The 20,110-nt window shown below is 34.4% G+C and overlaps 2 protein-coding genes across 2 annotated transcripts; both read left to right on the top strand.

Moving 5' to 3' along the window:
* Window positions 1-1,134: 1,134 nt before the first annotated feature.
* Window positions 1,135-2,469, top strand: PGRI_034580 (uncharacterized protein; the record flags this gene model as incomplete). Its single annotated transcript, XM_040791171.1, has 5 exons — window positions 1,135-1,185; window positions 1,251-1,704; window positions 1,761-1,847; window positions 1,916-2,110; window positions 2,168-2,469. The coding sequence occupies 5 exons, from the start codon at window positions 1,135-1,137 to the stop codon at window positions 2,467-2,469; spliced, it is 1,089 nt and encodes a 362-aa protein (XP_040644227.1).
* An 11,474-nt stretch (window positions 2,470-13,943) lies between these two features.
* PGRI_034570 (HNH endonuclease signature motif containing protein) lies at window positions 13,944-15,065 on the top strand (the record flags this gene model as incomplete). Its single annotated transcript, XM_040791170.1, has 1 exon — window positions 13,944-15,065. The coding sequence occupies one exon, from the start codon at window positions 13,944-13,946 to the stop codon at window positions 15,063-15,065; it is 1,122 nt and encodes a 373-aa protein (XP_040644226.1).
* Between the last annotated feature and the right edge of the window lie 5,045 nt (window positions 15,066-20,110).

Genomic DNA, 20,110 nt, shown 5'->3' with positions numbered 1-20,110 from the left:
ATCAGGTGAATTGCAATTGAAATTCTTGCATCGTTTAACCTGCTCCTGAAAATGCGAGAAATCTTGGTATTCTCGGTGGCGCTTCTTCGCAAAGAAAACTTGAAAATCCCTTCTGGTGACTCTTTACTGCACCATTATCGTAAAATGGGAATTGAGAGCCCGCCTCAAAGCCCATATACGCCACACAACAACGGCGATAGGGATGGCGTACTTGCGGCGCCATTCACCAAAGACTGTCTAGTTATCTTGCTCATAAAGCACATGACGAATTAATTCAATAAAATTATAAAGTTACCTTTCATTTATCAATGTATCCACACTCTATCAACACCCAAAATAATTCCGTTGAGGTCTGAGCTCGATAGAAATTCTTGGTCTTTGTCTCCCGGATATATCGAGGGAACGGGTGGGAAGATAAATTCTTTGACACCCCTGACCTTTCGGTTAGTTGTGCAATGATCATTATCATGGTTTTCGCCCCACGTATGTCCTATTGAGCAACCGCATTGATAGAAAGCGGGCTGCTAGGCGACATGGCTACACTCCGCTCAACAGAGATCAAATGGGGTAAATCGTGAGCAATGCCGAGAGGCGGAGATACATGGGCTTCATAATTATTTGGAACATCTTTACCGTTGCCTCCTTTTCTAATTACTCGAACTGCAAATTGATGGAGCGGTCCTACGAGTTTGAGTGTCAAGGTCTATGGTGAAGGAGTGCTTGATATTCTCATTTGGCACCACCTCGAGACCGCACGACCGTAATTGTTGATCAACGACAATCATTCTCGGGAAGCCCTACCACCATAGTCGCTTTGCTGCACTCATGATTTGTTCATTGCATCAATCCTGGTGGCGTTCAGATCAAAGCCCGAGCTCCTTCCCTTCAAGTACACTCCACATGGCGCGAGGTATCCGGGTTGATGTCCTCAAAGAACTCCAATGGTTTCCAGCTACGCCAATAGAGCGAAGCTCGGCAAAATTCATGTGGAGGGTGGCTAGACCGGCACTGGCAAGGGACCAACAAAGAATACTATGTCTAATCTCTTGGCGATATATTTAGAGAGTCTATATACTTCTCAAGACTCGTCATTTAATCTCTATCTCAAACTTTTACACTGAGAATCTCGCAATAATGGCAGAGTATGATGACCAGCATAGCAGAATTTCTGAATCTGTGTTTTTGGTGGGTATCTAACATAATAACAAGATGTTTTCGGTGTACACAACTAATATTCCACTTACATTTAGGGCGTGCTCTGGGCTCTCACTGGCGTATCGCTTATATTCGTTGCGTTCCGCATCTACGCTCAAGTTGCCTCATTCCGTCGACTATTCCTAGATGACTTCCTCGTTGTCTTTGCATGGATCATCATGCTCACAGCGGCTGTCATTTGGCAAGTCGAAGGGAAGATTCTTTACGAGTTATACGCTATCAGTGCCGGCACGAAGCCATTCACTCTCGAATTCCTCCCGAGATACAACGAATTCATGCGATTTAATGCTCCGTTCGAGATATTGTTTTATTCAGCGCTGTGGTGTGTCAAATTCTCATTTATGGCACTCTTCTACCGTATCAGCGCCAAGGTCAAGCCTCTCCGCATTTGGTGGTTTGTCGTTCTTTTCTGCACGGCCAGTGTCTACATTGCATCGGTGGGCGATATCGAATACAAATGTAGTCTTGGCGGGATAGAATATATTATCAGTGAGACCCAGCGAACACCAGTGCGATTTGATTTATGTTAACACTGAACGTTACAGCTCAATGCCCCCAACCACATCACGTTCATTATGAAAACCGCATGTTCTGGGCCAACTGTGCTGGCGATGTTATCACGGACTTGATGAGTGCGTTTCTTGCGTATACGCTGGACTATTAAGCCTGCTCCTTTAAGCTAACAATGTTGCCGTTTTAGTCCTGTCTATTCCGTTCCTTGTGCTATGGAGAACAAAAATCTCTCTCCGCAAAAAGCTCATCCTACTTAGTATTTTCTCCGCTACTATCTTCATCATGATAGTCGCTATCATCCGGGTAGCCGTTGGGATGACCTATGACCGCCAGATCAATATTGACTGGCTGTGCTTTTGGAGCTTTGTTGAGGTGGATGTCGGTATGTTGTTTTGGGGTTTATGAAGTTACTATCTCTATACTGACAGTAACTTGGTAGCGATCATTGTCTCCTGTGTTGCTTCTCTCCGACAACTCTTCGTCGCCTCCCAGAACCAGAGCTCATCTGCAAGGGCCGCGTACCATAATACAACCGATCCCATTTTGAAACAGTCAAAAGAAAAGTCTAGCCAAGTTGTGCCTGGGTCTGCCGGGGATATCGAGTCGTCCATAAACGACGAGGTGCCCATGTCGCCGTTGAGCATTGTGCACGTTCGTAAAGATTTTGAAGTGACTCGCATTGACGCAGGCCAGTCTGCCCATGGCGATAAGGAGGGCAAAAGCCAGAGTGGCTTTGACTAGTTTACACTGTTTCCTAGCGTTATTCGCACTGGGCGTGGATAGATACAGCTACTTCTCAATTTTATACACCTAATCCGGATATCCCAACTTGGACTTGCAAGGCCCTTATTTAGATCAACCATACGGAGCAGTCCAGGTCCCTGTACGGAGTACGGAGTACAGTATAAGTGAATGTAAATTAGCAGTACCTAATAGTTGAGTGTCTATTGGATAATCCTCGGGGCAGTGCATTACGTAGCGGCCCGCTAGCTGCTAAGCCCCATTTCTTCCAAGGTCGCATTTACGAGTTATGTAAATGAGTTTGGTGAGAACAAAATTATTTATTAGGGAGAGGTAAGAAGGTCCCCGAGGACTCTCATAATCTCTCGAACTTCGACTGTGAACTTCATGACTCTTCAATTTTCCTGGCCTCCAGCATCGCTCAGGCGCCCTCGCCAAGCCCACAAGGATTATCTGTGACTCACAGAGAAATTCCGCACAGGTTATAAGGATAGACACATCTATCACGAGAGGGATATTAGGCTATCTAGAAAGATACACCAAAATGTACATTCCCGCGGAATTGCAGTCGCAAATACTTCAAGAGACCCTCAGGATTTGTCGACTCGACGATATACCAAAGCTGTGGGCCGTAAATAGTACGCAACCTCCTCTGTCTGTCAAATCAACTCTAACGAATTATCATAGCTTTCTTTGCAAGGGAGGTTGATACCTTTTTGATGGAACATATTGATGTCGACCCCGTATCTCAACTTACGCTACACTCTGACACCTTGTATTCCAAGTCCAAATCCAAATTCCGATGGACGGGTCTTCCCTATCGCCTGAAACGTTTTTATCTCTTGTTAAGAATGATGAAGTAAATCAATCTTAATGAAAGAATACAATTGTGGAATTGTACTATAAGAGGTGTGTTAAAGAAGAAGAAAAACTATAGAATACGCGTGGAATCTAATTTATATACTCCTTCCTAATGTGGTAGGAAGGGATCTATATATTATGTGATATAGGGAGTCCCTAAAACACCCCCTACGATCGAAATTATATGATTTTTCTTCACTAATTGATTACGAATTAGGTATAAGACCCAATTAATTAATAAAACGCCTAAATATAATAGATGCTAGTAGTTTAGTAAAACCGTTAGTAGCTCATTCTTTTATTACAATATATTTAAAGCGAATTGATTTTACTTTAACTTCCTACTGTAAGAAATAATATCGAATAGTAATATATTTTATACGTATATAATATTCTAGATTTAAAGCTAGAGTAATAGCACTAGTATTATTAGCGTAAATAATAATAGGCTTTTCTAGTAATATATATTATACTTTATATATCCGAAGTTCTATAAGGAGTAAGATAAGCCACTTTACTTCCTAGTTATATAGCTAGTGCTTATATAATATACTCTGATTCTATAGATAATAATACTATATAAGCTTACTTCTTTAAGGACTAAGAAATTAAACCTCTAGCTAAGTAAAAAATAAAGCTAGACGTTAAAATTTTATTTATATAGTATAGACTAACGTAATCTATATCGTAAAAACTATAGAGTAAAGAATTAGATAAATTATAATAGTACTAGATTCGAAACTTAATTATACTAGCGAGGTAGCGAATTAACTATTTAATAGCTTATTTATACTAAGGGCCTAGATTTCTAGTATACTTAGCTAGTTAAATAGTAGTATAAGTAATATCTAAATAGGTTCTAATTATTAACTAGATTACCTTTCTAACCTTTTCCTAGTATAATTTATATACTTCCGGTATTACTTTTCCTATAAAGGGAATTAATAGATCCTTTTTATTAAATAGGGTAGAAACTAGCTTATAACTCTCTATCCTATACTAACTAAGGAGAGTTTTAATAAACTTTCTTTATAATAGAGAAATTAATCCTAATCTTTTATTTCTTTTAATTTAAATAGTAAGGTATTCTTTAACTAGTCCCTTATTTATAACTATAAAGTATTTTTTAAGTTAGTTTTTAAATACCTCGATTACCTTATTTAAAAGTAATATAATAAGAATATTATTAACGTAGACGATAATAAAGACTAGAATTAAGCCTTTATTAATCTATTTAATAAAAATAGAATAATTAGTATAAGTTTTCTAGAATCTAATTACTTATAATATATTATATAATAGTATATACTATTCCTATAAAGCTTATTTTAGGCTATAAATAGACTTTATAAGTAGTCCTATTTTATTAAGATTTACTTAGTAAGAAAAATAGGATAATAACTATTAAAAGGATTAAAATAGTTTACTAGTCTCTTTTACTATTTTCTTAGCTCTACTAGTAACCTAATTCTTAGGGAGTTTAATAAAAATCGACTCCTTAATATCGATATTAAGAAAGGTAGTCTTAATATTAAAATAATAAAGCTCCTAGTCTTTAGCTATAGTAATAGTATAGAAGATTTTAAAGGATATAGGTTTAGCTATAATAGTATAGACTTTATAAAAATTAATATCTTTAATTTAATTAAAGCCTCTTATAATAAGATAAGCTTTATATCTTCTATCTTCTTTTTTAATATTAAAAACCTATTAAAGTATAAGGGGTTTCTTCTTTTATACTATACTTCGGTCTATAATCTTCTAGGATCTATTTTAAATATACGATTTTAGCTCTTTCTATATAGTAATAAGCTATTTTTCTCTCTCTTTATAATTTATAGTATTAACCTAGCTATTAGGTATATAACCTATATTATTTAGTATAAGTTTTAAGGTATTAGGGGGTTAATAATTAAGATTAAACCCCTTATTTTATATAGCCTTATAGATTAAAAGTATAACTTTATTATTACTTATATAAATAATAATAGTAGTAGGGTCTAAAGTAGTATAATAAGAAGTAAGATATTCTAATATAGTATAACTTAGTTATTTAATCCTAGTTAATTTATAAAGAGCTTATTAAATAGGTTTATCTTATAGTTAAATTAATTTATATAGGATATTTAGAAGTAATATTAGTATTTATATATTAGGATCTTAATTAAGAAGATCTAATTTAGCTTATTTATCTATAGGGTAGTTATCCTAGGATTCCTAGGATTCTATAATAGGCTTACCCCCTTCCTCTAGCCCTACCTTTTATCCTACTATACTATTATTAAGATTATTATTTAGAAGCGTCTCACTTAAGGAATTTAAAGGGTTCGAAAGGGATTTAGAGGAATTTAAAAGAGGTATATGTTACAGAACTACCTGTCACCAATCGATGGTATCCCACCGGGTGCACAGATAGGCCACCGAGAGCTAACCAATCTATCTGTCAGCAGATCATATATAGTATCTAATACTCTAGTATCCCCAGGTATTCAGGAAAGAGAAAACCTATTCACGCTTAGTAAGTAAAAGTATGATTAAGCCTGATCAGACTCCCTACTAGGAGATTTCCGGTACGTATATGCTTTAGGGTATCGGATATCACCTATACTAGGAATCGCTGTATACGGAACCAAGGACATATGACTGTGACTCCCGCGTCGACTTAGAGAAGTATATATAGGAGTATACAGCGACTCTAGCGGTGACTCTAGGGAGTTACGCTAGGAGTAGGAATCGAAAGATATATAAGGATACTTATTTATATACCTAGTTTAGTTCTTCGTCTTTAATTATATATTATTACTTGTGTTTACCTTTTAGACTACTATAACTCTTTACTTAATTATAACTTAATAATACTTATGAGTAGACTAATACCCTAATATAGATCTACTTAGCGCTCTTACTAGTATTATTTTTTAATCTCTTAATAGGACTTAGGCTATAGTAAGGCCTTATAGGTAATAGCTTAGTTATGATAGATCATTAACGTTAGATATATAAGGAGTATTAAGGCAAGTATACCTAGAACCTATCTAACCTAACTATAACTAGTTAGTAGTATATAATATATTAAAGACTATCTTAAATTAAGTTTCGAGTTATAATTACTAATATATCTTAACTTAGAAAGAAAGTCTTAACTAAGCTAGTCTAGGATAATAACCCCGATTCTAACGCTAAGAGAGATAATAAGATTAAGATACTAAAGGAGTAGGTAAAGACTTTATTAAATAAACTTTAAGAGTAAGAAAAGTATAATACCTAGGTTAAGGACTATCTAGTGTAAATATATACCTAAGTTACCGCTTTAGTACTAACTAGTACTATCTAAGGGCTAGCGTTACCTAAGGCTAAGTGTTTCGAAGGAAACTAAACTAAGCTTTAAGGATTCTTTACTTAGATAGATATATACCTTAACGTAAATAAAGCTAAGCTTCTATCTAAAGTTAGTAAGGTGATTTTTATATTAACCTACCTATATAGATAAGTATAGAACTAGCTTAAACCATATATTCGAGATTATTATAAAAAGGTACTAGGAGATTAGTCTATAACTACCGCGGATATCTTTAGTAACTATAATAAGTTCTACTAATATCTTAAAAGAACCTTTAGAGATATTAATATAACCTGAATAGCTAAACGTAAGCTATAGAAAATCAGATAATAAACTAGTATATTAGTCTATACCTCTAAATTCTAGTAAATTATATCCTATCTAGATCTACCTAACTAAGTATATATTCTGTACTTTAAGGTAGGACTTAAACTAGATATTAAGGATAAATTAGTATAAATTAATAGGCCTAAAACCTTAGACTAACTTATCGCGATTATAGTTAAGATCGATAATTATATTAACGAGCGATAATATAAACGCTAAGAGATAGACTAATAGAAAAAGGGTAAGAGTTATAGATTTAGCCATTTTAGTAATAGGTACCGCGATAGAGTACCTTAAGACCTTAATCTATATAGCCTAAAGCTAATAGAATTAAACGCTACTTAGGATAAGTAAAATAAGTATTAATAGAAGAATCTCTATTTTATATATAGGAAACTAGGATACTATATAAGAGAATATAAGCAGAAGAAACTATATAAGAAATAGTAATATATATAAGCGATATATAAAGAACTGTATATAACCTAAGAAACTAAATAGGATTACTTAAAGATAGAATCTTTAGAAGATCTCTTAGTAAGATAGAGTAACCTAAGCCTAGAAGAGATATTAGTAGATAACCTATATATTAAAGGGTTAGCTAATAAGCTATATATTAATTACCTAGAAATTAACTAAGATACTATAGAAAGCCAAGGATAGACCTAGTATATTCCCTAGGAGCTAGACTACTCTTTAGAATAGTCTAGTGACTCCTAGGAATAAAAAGTAGGTCTCCTAGGAACGCTAGTCGCGACCCCTAGAACTACTAATAGTCTAAGAATAACAAACGTGTTCCTAGGAAGCGATTAAATAATCCTAGAAATACTACTAGATAGTCCTAAGAACCATTAAAATAATAAAAAGGCTAATAATAAGCCTATAGGATATCTTAGAAGAAAGATATAGCCTAGTAGATTAGACTAGTACCTTATTAATATAATTAAAGAAGGTAATAACCTAGTAGGATACCTTTATAAAGATTTTACTTATGTATATAAAGGATATATATAATACCCGAGATATAGTAGGATAGCTAGTGTTATATACTATAATAAGATATACACTACCTATAGGACTAGTAAGTTAGATCTTAGTATCGAACCCTAGCTACTAAAGTAGATAAAGAAGCTATAATAGAACTAAGAGTACTAAGAGGTATAGTATAATAGCTAATAGATATACAATTACTAGGGCTGTCTAATAGTATAGCTAGTAGTAACTTTACTAGGAATATATATTAAACTATATATAATCCTACTAATAGGAAAGGCTTAGACTTTTATTAACTTAAGAGTAATAAATAATTTTATAAACCTTAGGTTCTAAGAAACCTAATAAGTCCCTATTAAACTATTATTATATATTATCCCTATTATAGGACTCGATAGAGAAGTCCTCTCTAGTAGAGTAAGTAAGGAAACTATTATACTACTAATATCTATCTATAGATACCTAGAACTAATTAAGTTTAATATTCTAGAAATAGGAGACTATAATATTATTTTAGGAGTTCTATGGCTTAGAAAGTATAACCTAAGTATTAATTAGTAGTTAAGATAGATTACCTTCGATAGGTATAAATATATAGAATAGTATAATAACTACAAAATATATTAGAAGAAGTCTAGCTAATAGGGTAAGAATAGATAGTCCTAGAAGAAGAGGACTAGGATATTAGTCGTAGGCGTTACCCTAGATACTATAGAATAGTCACCTAGTATATCTGATTAGGAACTAGTAGAATATATAATTATTAAAAATAAAAAGCTGTATATAACTAGTAACGAACCCTAGATTCTAAATAAATACTAGGAGTTTATAGATATTTTTATAGTACCTACTAATAAAGTATTACTTAAATATAGGCCTTTCGACCACGAAATTAATATAATAGAGGGTACTAAACCTACTTTTAAACCTATCTATTAGTTATTATAGAAAGAATCCTAAATACTTAAGGAATATATTAACAAGAACCTATAAAAAGGTTATATCTAAGCCTTAAAATCATCGGCTAGATACCTAATTATCTTTATACTAAAGAAAGATAGGAGCCTTTAACTCTATATAGATTATTAATATCTAAATTTAATTACTATTAAGGATCGATACCTATTACCTTTAATCTATAAGATATAAGACCGGATTAGAGGAGCGAAGTACTTCTTAAAATATAATATTACTAATACGTATTACTATATTAGAATTAAGCTAGGCTACGAATAGAAAATAGTATTTAGAACTAAGTTTAGATACTATAAATATAAGGTTATACCCTTTAGCCTTACTAATATACTAGCTATATTCTAACGCTTTATTTTTAAAGCGCTAGAGGAATATCTTAATATCTTCGTTATTATATATCTAGATAATATCTTAGTATTCTTAGTAACTCTCGAAGATTATATTAAATATAATAAGCTAGTACTATAGAAGTTAAGAGAAGTAAAGGTTACTCTTAAACTTAAGAAATACGAATTCTATATCTAAGAAACATTATTCTTAGGATATTATATTAGCCTAGATAGACTTAGGATAGAGGAAGATAAGGTTAAGAGTATTATAGAATAGCTAATACTTAAGACTATTAAAGAAGTATAGTAATTTCTTAGTCTTACTAACTACTACTAAAAAATCATTAATAGATACGCTAGAGTAGTATTAGGACTCTATTAACTTACTAAGAAAGACTAGAAATTTAAGTAGGATAAAGTAGCAGAAGAGTCGTTCTAATAACTTAAATAACTCTTTAGCTAAAGAACGATTATAGCTACGTTTAGCTATAATAAACTAATTATTATAGAAATAGATATATTAAACTACGCCTTAGGAACTAGACTAATATAGCTAGGACTAGATAGGAAACATTAACTAGTTATATTCTAGTTAAGAAAGATAATACCTATAGAACTTAACTATAATATATATAATAAGGAACTACTAGCTATAGTATTAGTATTCTAAGTCTAGAGAGTATATCTAGAAGGAGCGAAATATATAGTAATAGTTAAACCTAATCATAAGAACCTTACCTTTTTTACTACTATAAAGGTTCTTATATAACGATAAGTGCGATAGGTAGAAACCCTTATATAATACAATTTCAGAATCGAATATTATAAAGGAACGGAAAATAGCTAAGTAGATATATTAAGTTAGCGACTAGACTATAAGTTAGGTACTAAAGTAGCGGAACCTATTATACTAAGATAAAACTTAGATAGTACTATCTTATATAATAAATAGTTACTAGCCACAATAGTAGAGGTTAAAGATAGTAACCTACTATAATAAATTAAGAAAGAATTAGAAACAGATACGATTAATTAACTCTTTAGAGAAAATAATAAACTTATTAAAGATAAAAGTGGTCTATTCTACCTATATAGATTAATCTATATCCTAGTTAAACTCTAGAAGGAAGTAATTAAGAAATATTATAATAACCTTACTTACAGATATATAGGAATAGAAAAGATAGTAGAATATATTTCATAAAATTATTATTTTCTAAATATAAACTATAAGGTTAGATTCTATATCTAAGGCTATAATACGTATTAAAGGAATAAGCCTATACGATACGTACCCTATAGAGAATTATAGCTATCTAAGACACTAACTAGCCTATAGGAATAGATTACTATAGACTTTATTATAAAGCTACTAGTCTTAGAAGGACACGATATAATTATAGTTATAGTTAATAGGCTTACTAAATATACCTATATAATTCTAACTACAGAAACTATTAATGTAGATTAAATAGCGAATATAGTCCTACGATATATAGTTATAAACTATAGACTACTAGCTAAAATTATATCAGACAGAAATAAATTATTTATATTAAATATATAGTAATCCTTCGCGGATTAGATAGATATTAAGCTTAGACTCTCTATAATATACCACCTATAAACTAATAGTTAAACTAAAAGAGTGAATTAAACCCTAAAATAGTACCTATAATACTATATAAACTACTAATAAAATAACTAAGTAGGACTACTACTAATGGTATAACTAGTATATAATAATACTATTTACTCTATGACCTAAGAATCACCATTCTTTACTAATTATAGGTACAACCCTATAGTTTATAAATAACTAATTAGTAAGGTAGCTATAGTAGAATTAGCGAGACTAAAGGCTAATAAGCTAAAATAGTTATACCTATAACTATCTAAAGATATCGACTTCGTTAATCTATAGATAAAGAAGTATTATAACTAAAAATATAAAAAGGGACCTAACCTAAAGGAGGGAGAAAAGGTTTATCTTTTATACCGTAATATTAAAACTAAGCGACCTAGTAATAAATTAGACCACCTATAGTTAAGACTATTTAAAATTAAAGAAAAACTAGGATTAGTTAACTATTACTTAAAGCTACTAAAAAATATATAAAAACTCTATTTAGTATTTTATATTTTATTACTTAAACCTATACTAAATAACGCTAAACTCGCGATAAATATAGAATTAGAGGAAGAAACTAAAAATAAATATAAGGTTAAAGAAATCCTAAAAATAAAGTAAATAAGTAGAAAGCCTTACTACTTAGTAAGATAGAAAGGGTATAATACCTCTAAAAATACTTAGGAACCTATTAAGAACCTAAGAAGCTACCCCTAGCTAGTTTAACAGTTCTATTAGAAGAATCGCTAACTAGGAAAGATAGGTCTATCCCCTCTAAGATAGAAGGGAATAGGGGACTAAATATCTAGATTAGAGTAGGATCCTCTAATATAGTAGTAAGGGCTTAAGTATCGTACTTATTAGCGAGGCGATCTAGCTTAGTAAGATCCTTAACAGACAGAGGATCCTTAGTATCTAACTACTCTATTAACGCGGAATCGTAATCTAATATCCGATTATTCTAAGAACGTAAGAATTAGCGCTATTTACGCAAATGTATTATTTTTATTATTATATCTATTTACTATTTTTTAGCCTAGGTAAGCTCTTTATTAATTTTTTACTACTCGTATAATACCTTTTACTACTTAGTTTCGCTATAGAACCTTTTTATACATTTCTAACCCTAACGAGTATATTTAGTATAGTTACAGTACTTAGGATCCGCTATATAGGAGATACTATAGGAAAAGCAATATTTATAGGGGTATTTAGTAATTAAACTATTTATTAGAATTAATTAATATTAAGTAAGCCTATTTTATTTATAAGTTATATTATTAACCGGTATAGTATAAAAGGTATATAACTAAAGAATAAGAAAAAAGAGAAAAAGAAAAATAACTAATATTACTTACCTAAAGGGTAGTCGATAGCTTTAAAGGGCTTTAAAGATAAAACCCTAAGGGAAGGGGAGATAATATTATAGAACTACCTATTACTAATCGATAGTATCCTACTAGGTATATAGATAGGCTACCGAGAGCTAACTAATCTATCTATTAGCAGATCACGTATAGTATTTAATACTCTAGTATCCCTAGGTATTTAGGAAAGAGAAAACCTATTTATACTTAATAAGTAAAAGTATAATTAAGCCTAATTAGACTCTCTACTAGGAGGTTTCTAGTACATATATACTTTAGGGTATCGGATATTACTTACACTAGGAATCGCTATACACAGAACTAGGGATATATAACTGTGACTCCCGCGTTAACTTAGAGAAGTATACGCAGGAGTATACAGCGACTCTAGCGGTAACTCTAAGGAGTCACGCTAAGAGTAGGAATCGAAAGATATATAAGGACACTTATTTATATACCTAGTTTAGTTCTTCGTCTTCAATTATACATTATTACTTGTGTTTACCTTTTAGACTACTATAACTCTTTACTTAATTATAACTTAATAACACTTATGAGCAGACTAATACCCCGGTATAGATCTACTCAGCGCTCTCACTAGTATCGTTCCTTAATCTCTTAACAGGACTTAGGCTATAGTAAGGCCTTATAGGCAATAGCTCAGTTACAACAGATCGTTGACGTTAGATACACGAGGAGTATTAAGGCAAGTATACCCAGAACCCATCTAACCTAACTATGACTAGTTAGCAGTGCGTAACAGTATAAAGGACTTAGATAGTTACTTAGTAGCGAACTAAAGCAGAAACTTAATTAAAATGTATTAAGAATTAGTATATATATAGTACTTTAAGAATTATTTTCTAGTATCTAAATTATTAGATACTATAGGAATAGAAATAGCTAGTATTTTATTAAAGACTATATCTTAAGAAATAATTATTTTCTTTATAGAAATATTATAGATCTAATAATAGCCCCACTAGTTATATCTAAGAAAACGTCCTTCTATAGAATATAGGTATAGTTTTATCTTTCTTTTCTCTTTTAGAATTATATACTAGTACTAGTACCCTAATATATAAAGATATAATATATTAAGCTAATATTTATAAAGCTTCTTAAAGGGAGTACACTCGATTTTCGAGTAATAAATCCTATTCTAAGTATAATTAATACTTCATAACAATTTGCATTTGTGCCGTAGCAGCCGTTTCTGGCCTACATGGAGGCCTTTTTCGCTCCGTGGCACGGCCTGATCCAAGCACGCACTTCACTACTATGACCACGCGTAGTCGCTCTGTGGGTTGGCTTACGAGCGACGGGCAGCTTAAGAACAACGCGGGTGACACCTGGCTTAGATAGTTCTACTTTCATTCTCCACATCAACCTCCACATCATCAACCTGCAGCGTCCACCCGACACCATCGACCCGGCACCGTCCATCTCCCATTCTCGACATCGACACCGATTCCCCACCATCCATCTCCGCATCCAATCCTACGGACTTGTTTAGCCTTACAAGGCCCACCTGTTTCACCTCTACCAATCTACGTCGATTTCTGGCGATCAACAGGTACCTTACTCGGAGGGCCGCGCCCGCACGTCGACCGACCGAGCTGACCCAACTCTCTGGGACTTGCTTATGGACTATGGATTCCCTCTCTGAGATGTCGTCGGGCAGTCTGAGTCCTCCCGTATCGGAAGCGCAATTTGATGCCCACACCGCTGCCCGACAGAAGATGTTCGCTAGGCTGCATAACTATCAATCGCTGAATGACGATGACGATACGCTCCACTTCCTGAGGTCTGTCTTCCGATTCCTCCCCACCCAAGGCCAGGACTACTTGGCCACCGATGTAGATGACTGCGATGACGACGACCAGCTGCGACAACTCGCGAAGCACCTGGACACAACTTTGCTGAAGCCGATGTTGGCCACTGGTGGAACTACGCCCGCGATCACACCCTCCCCTCTTCCTGGTGTGGAAGACTCTATTGAGAACCTGCTGTCCCTGGAATTCGACTCGGCGACCCGGCGGCAGAGCGAGCTGCGGCGAATTTGCCTGCAACGTGACAACTACCAATGCGTAGTGACAAAAGCGTGGGAGCATGAGCATAGCCGACCGCCCGGCGCACGTACCGCTGACCTTGAAGCCGCTCATATCATTCCATTTGCCCTGGGGAGTTTTCCGGAGGATGAGCGACTGCGGCATAGACAAATCTGGCAGTGCCTATACCGCTATTTCCCAACTATCCGTGACCTCTTTCACCGTAGCGATGAAGACGTCAACCGCATCGACAATGTGATGATGATGGTGTCACCCCTGCATCGAGAGTTCGGTCGCTTCTCATTTGTCTTGGAGGAGACCAGTGTTTCTGGTCGCTACCGCGTGAAAATCTTTCCCCGATTTCGAAATATCTACCAACCTCTCATGCCCGACTTCACGACAGTAGCAAGTCACGACCCTCGGTACCCCGCCCCTAATAAGTCTCTGCTCGCCGTGCATGCAGCCGTCGGCAACATCCTGCATGCGACTGGGCGCGGCGAACTGATCGCGAAGACCATACAGCACCTCGGAGGCAATGGCGGCCACGCTCTTGCGAAGGACGGGAGCACCAATGTGGAAGAATTGCTCTCTGTAACCGGTCTTTCATTGCTGGCAACTAGTCCTAGCCACCGTCCGCCGGCCCGCAAGGGAAAGTATTCTCGTTATGTTAGGTCCGGGCTCCCCGGGGCGGAAAATCAACCGCCTAGCGTCACCGATGAGTGATCGAGTCATCGAGACAAACTAGCCAAACGACAAGAACACAACAAGAATAAGCACTACGCAGTATCCTGAGGAAACTAGCTTTTAATTCAACTTTCTATTAGCCAGGTCTTTCAATTGCCTTCCTGCCGTAAGAGGGTCTAAGAGGGAATAGATTTCGTCTTTCGTTGTTCTGGCTGCTAGAATCTCTAGTGGTTAAGCGATACTATATGAAATTTATAAAAGGTTAGAGGTAGAAGGTTAAGTTAAGTAGAAGCAAAGTCGAAGATTAAGAAGATCGAGAACTAGAGAAAAGGACGCTTTGTCGCGCAGCATTTTTCCATTGGGATGACGAAAGGCCAGGGTAAAGAGGACCGAATGAGGAGCCAGTAAGTAGTAATCGTCACTTGACATAAGGGCCAACTCGGAGAATGTCGCATCGCAACAGCGTTCAATGATATCGCAGAGTCTATAAAGTTATTGACCAAGTTACCCAGCGCGTGAACTAGCTGCGGGAAGCGTCCGCCAAGACAGATAGGCGGAATCCACGAATCCAGTAAGAATGGGAGAACAAAAGCGCCTTTATCCCGCACACCCTCTGAAGTAAGACGATCGTAATAGCGGGGCTGTACGGTCTACTTCGATATCGATATAGATAGTATAGGTATATATAGATAAGAATAAGGAGAGGGAGTAGGGGCCTTAATAAATTACGTAGTACTAGTACCGCGGTACTAGTAACGTACTATAACTAAGGGTTTACTCTAACGTATTTCACCACCGAGCCGGCCACACCACCGAGCCGGCCACCCCACCCAAAACGCGCCATTTAATTCATACCCTTCCTCTTCAACAACCCACCATGCCACCAATTCGCTCCCGAAGCTCTAAAAACTTAGTAGAGCAAGAGGGTAGGATTCTATTAGCTATTCAAGCTTTTAAAAATCAAGAAATCACTTCCATTCGCGATGTAGCGCACCGCTTTGATATCCTACGTTCAACCCTACAAGACCGACTACGCGGCCACCAAAACCGCGCGAATTCTCGCGCCAACTCCTATAAATTGACAGAACTCGAAGAAGAATCTCTTTAAAAATGGATACTCTCTATGGATACTCGCGGGTCAGCCCCCCGGCCTTCTATAGTTCGGGAAATGGCGAATCTTCTTCTCGAATAGCGCGGAGCTACCCTAGTTCTTTCGGTCGGCCAGAATTAGGTTACGAAGTTCGTTAAAAGGCGACCTCTCCTCTCCTCCCGATTCTCGAGACGATATAATTACGAACGTACGAAATGCGAAGACCTAAAGATAATCTAAGAGTAGTTTAATCTTATTTAAAAAATGATCCTTAAATTTAGAATCGACCCCGATAATATTTATAACTTTGATAAGACTGGGTTTACGATAGGATTAACAGCTACTACAAGGGTTATTATAAGGAGTAAATACTACGGTCGGCGTTCCCTTTTATAGCCTAGAAATCGCAAGTAGGTGATAGTAATTGAGTGTATAAATGCCTCGGGGTAGGCGCTTCCTCCGTATATGATTTTTAAAAGTAAAGTCTTTATCGAATCTTGGTTTAATAGCCTTCTAGGCGACTAGCAATTTAAAGTTAGTCCTAATAGTTAGACTTCCGATAAAATTAGACTCCGCTAGCTTAAGAAGCTCTTTATTCTATCGACTTCTTTATATACAAAAGGGGGTTATCGGCTCTTAGTACTCGATAGATACGGAAGCTATTTAACCCTAAAATTCGATAAGATTTATAAGTAAAATAAGGTAATACCGATCTATATACCTCTACACTCCTCTTATCTTTTACAACCTCTCGATATCGGCTGTTTTACGGTATTAAAACGTGCGTATAGTCGGTTAGTAGAATCGAAAATATAGGTTAGGATAAATTATATTAATAAACTTGATTTCCTCGAAGCATACTGTTACGCACTGCTAACTGGTCACAGTTAGGTTAGATGGGTTCTGGGTATACTTGCCTTAATACTCCTCGTGTATCTAACGTCAACGACCTGTCGCAACTGAGCTATTGCCTGCAAGGCCTTACTGTAGCCTAAGTCCTGTTGAGAGATCGAGGAACGATACTAGTGAGAGCGCCGAGTAGATCTATATTAGGGTATTGGTCTGCTCGTGAGTGTTATCAAGTTATAATTAAGTAAAGAGTCATAGTAGTCTAAAAGGTAAATATAAGTAACAATGTATGATTGAAGACGAAGAACTGAACTAAGTATATGAATGAGTGTCCTTATATATCTTTCGATTCCTACTCCTAGCGTGACTCCTTAGAGTCACCGCTAGAGTCGCTGTATACTCCTACGTATACTTCTCTAAGTCGACGTAGGAGTCACGGTCACGTGTCCCTAGTTCTGTGTATAGCGATTCCTAGTATAGGTAATATCCGATACCTTAAAGTATATACGTACCGGAAACCTCTTAGTAGGGAGTCTGATTAGGCTTAATTATACTTTTACTTACTAAGTGTGAATGGGTTTTCTCTTTCTTGAATACCTAGGGATACTAGAGTATTAGATACTGTATATGATCTGCTAATAGATAGATTAGTTAGCTCTCGGTAGCCTATCTATATACCTAGTAGGGTACTATCGATTAATAACGGGTAGTTCTATAATATTATCTCCCCTTCCCCTAGGGTTTTATCTTTAAAGCCCTTTAAAGCTGTCGACTATCTCTTAGGTAAGTAATATCGGTTGTTTTTCTTTTTCCCTTTTTTCTCGTTCTTTAGTTATATACCCTTTATACTATACCGGTTAATAACGTGACTTATAAATAAAATAGACTTGCTTAATATCGATTAATTCTAATAAACGGTTTAGTTACTAAATACCCTTGTAAATATTACTTTTCCTATAGTATCTCCTATATAGCGGATCCTAAGTACTGTAACTATACTAAATATATTCGTTAGGGTTAGAAATATATTAAAAGGTTCTATAGCGAAACTAAGTAGTAAAAGGTATTGCGCGAGTAGTAGAAGATTAATAAAGAGCTTGCCTAGGTTAAAAAATAGTAAATAGATATAATAATAAAAATAATATATTTATATAAATAGCGCTAATTCTTGTATTCTTAGAATAATTAGATATTAGATTACGATTCCGCGTTAATAGAGTAGTTAGATACTAAGGATCCTCTGTCTGTTGAGGATCTTGTTAAGCTAGATTACCTTACCGATAAGTACGATACTTAAGCCCTTACCGCTATGTTAGAGGATCTTACTCTAACCTAGATATTCGGTCCCCTATCCCCTTCTGTCTTAGAGGGGATAGACCTATCTTTCCTAGTTAGCGATTCTTTTAGTAGAACTATTAAACTAGCTAGGGGTAGCCCCTTAGGTTCTCGATAGGTTCCTAAGTATTTTTAGAGGTATTATACCCCTTCTATCTTACTAAGTAGTAAGGCTTTCTACTTATTTACTTTATTTCTAGGATTTCTTTAACCTTATATTTATTTTCGGTTTCTTTCTCTAATTCTATATTTATTGTAAGTTTAGCGTTATTTAGTATAGGTTTAAGTAACGAGATATAAAATACTAGATAGAGTTTTTATATACTTTTTAGTAGCTTTAAGTAATAGTTAACTAATCCTAGTTTTTCTTTAATTTCAAATAGTCCTAACTATAGGTAGTCTAGTTTATTATTAGGTCGCTTAGTTTTAATATTGTAGTATAAAAGATAAACCTTTTCTCCCCCCTTTAGGTTAGGTCCCTTTTCGTATTTTTAGTTATAATACTTCTTTATCTGTAGATTAATAAAGTTAATATCTCTAGATAGTTATAGGTGTAACTATTTTAGCCTATTAGCCTTTAGTCTCGCTAATTCTACTATAGCTACCTTGCCGATTAGTTATCTATAAACTATAGGGTTATACCTATAATTAGTAAAGAATAGTGATTCTTAGGTTATAGAGTAAATAGTATTATTATACGCTAGTTATACTATTAATAGTAGTCCTACCTAGTTATCTTATTAGTAGTTTATATAGTATTATAGGTACTACTTTAGGGTTTAGTTTACTCTTTTAATTTAACTATTAGTTTATAGGTAGTATACTATAGAGAGTCTAAGCTTAATACCTATCTAATCCGCGAAGGATTACTATATATTTAATATAAATAATTTGTCTCTGTCCGATATAATTTTAGCCGGTAGTCTATAGTTTATAATTATATATTATAGGACTATATTCGCTATTTAATCTATATTAATAGTTTCTATAGTCGGAATTATATAGGTATATTTAGTAAGCCTATCGACTATAACTATAATTATATTATATCCTTCTGAGACTAGTAGCTTTATAATAAAGTCTATAGTGATCTATTCCTATAGTTAGTTAGTATCTTAGATAGCTATAATTCTCTATAGGGTACGTATTGTATAGGCTTATTCCTTTAGTATGTGTCGCAGCCTTAGATATAGAATCTGACCTTATAGTTTATATTTAGAAAATAATAATTTTACGAAATGTATTCTACTATCTTTTCTATTCCTATATATCCGTAAGTGAGGTCGTTATAATGTTTCTTAATTACTTCTTCCCGGAGTTTAACTAGGATATAGATTAATCTATATAGGTAGAATAGACTACTTTTGTCTTTAACAAGTTTGTTATTTTCTCTAAGGAGTTGATTAATTATATCTGTTTCTAGTTCTTTCTTAATTTGTTATAGTAGGTTACTATCTTCGACCTCTACTATCGTAGCTAGTAACTGTTTATTATATGAGATAGTATTATTTAAGTTTTATCTTAGTATAGTAGGTTCCGCTACTTTAGTACCTAACTTATAGTCTAGTCGCCGACTTAATATGTCTGCTTAGCTGTTTTCTATTTCTTTGTAATATTCGATTCTAAAATTGTATTATATAAGGGTTTCTGCCTATTACGCTTGTTATTATATAAGAACCTTTATAGTAGTAAAAAAGGTAAGGTTCTTATAATCGGATTTAACTATTACTATATATTTTACTCTTTCTAGATATACTCTCTAGACTTAGAATATTAATACTATAGCTAGTAGTTCCTTATTATATATATT

Source organism: Penicillium griseofulvum (assembly GCF_001561935.1).
Source record: "Penicillium griseofulvum strain PG3 chromosome Unknown contig_85, whole genome shotgun sequence".
Lineage (NCBI taxonomy): Eukaryota > Fungi > Ascomycota > Eurotiomycetes > Eurotiales > Aspergillaceae > Penicillium > Penicillium griseofulvum.
Note: the sequence above shows the minus strand (reverse complement) of the source record. Positions and strands in the feature narration are given on the sequence as shown.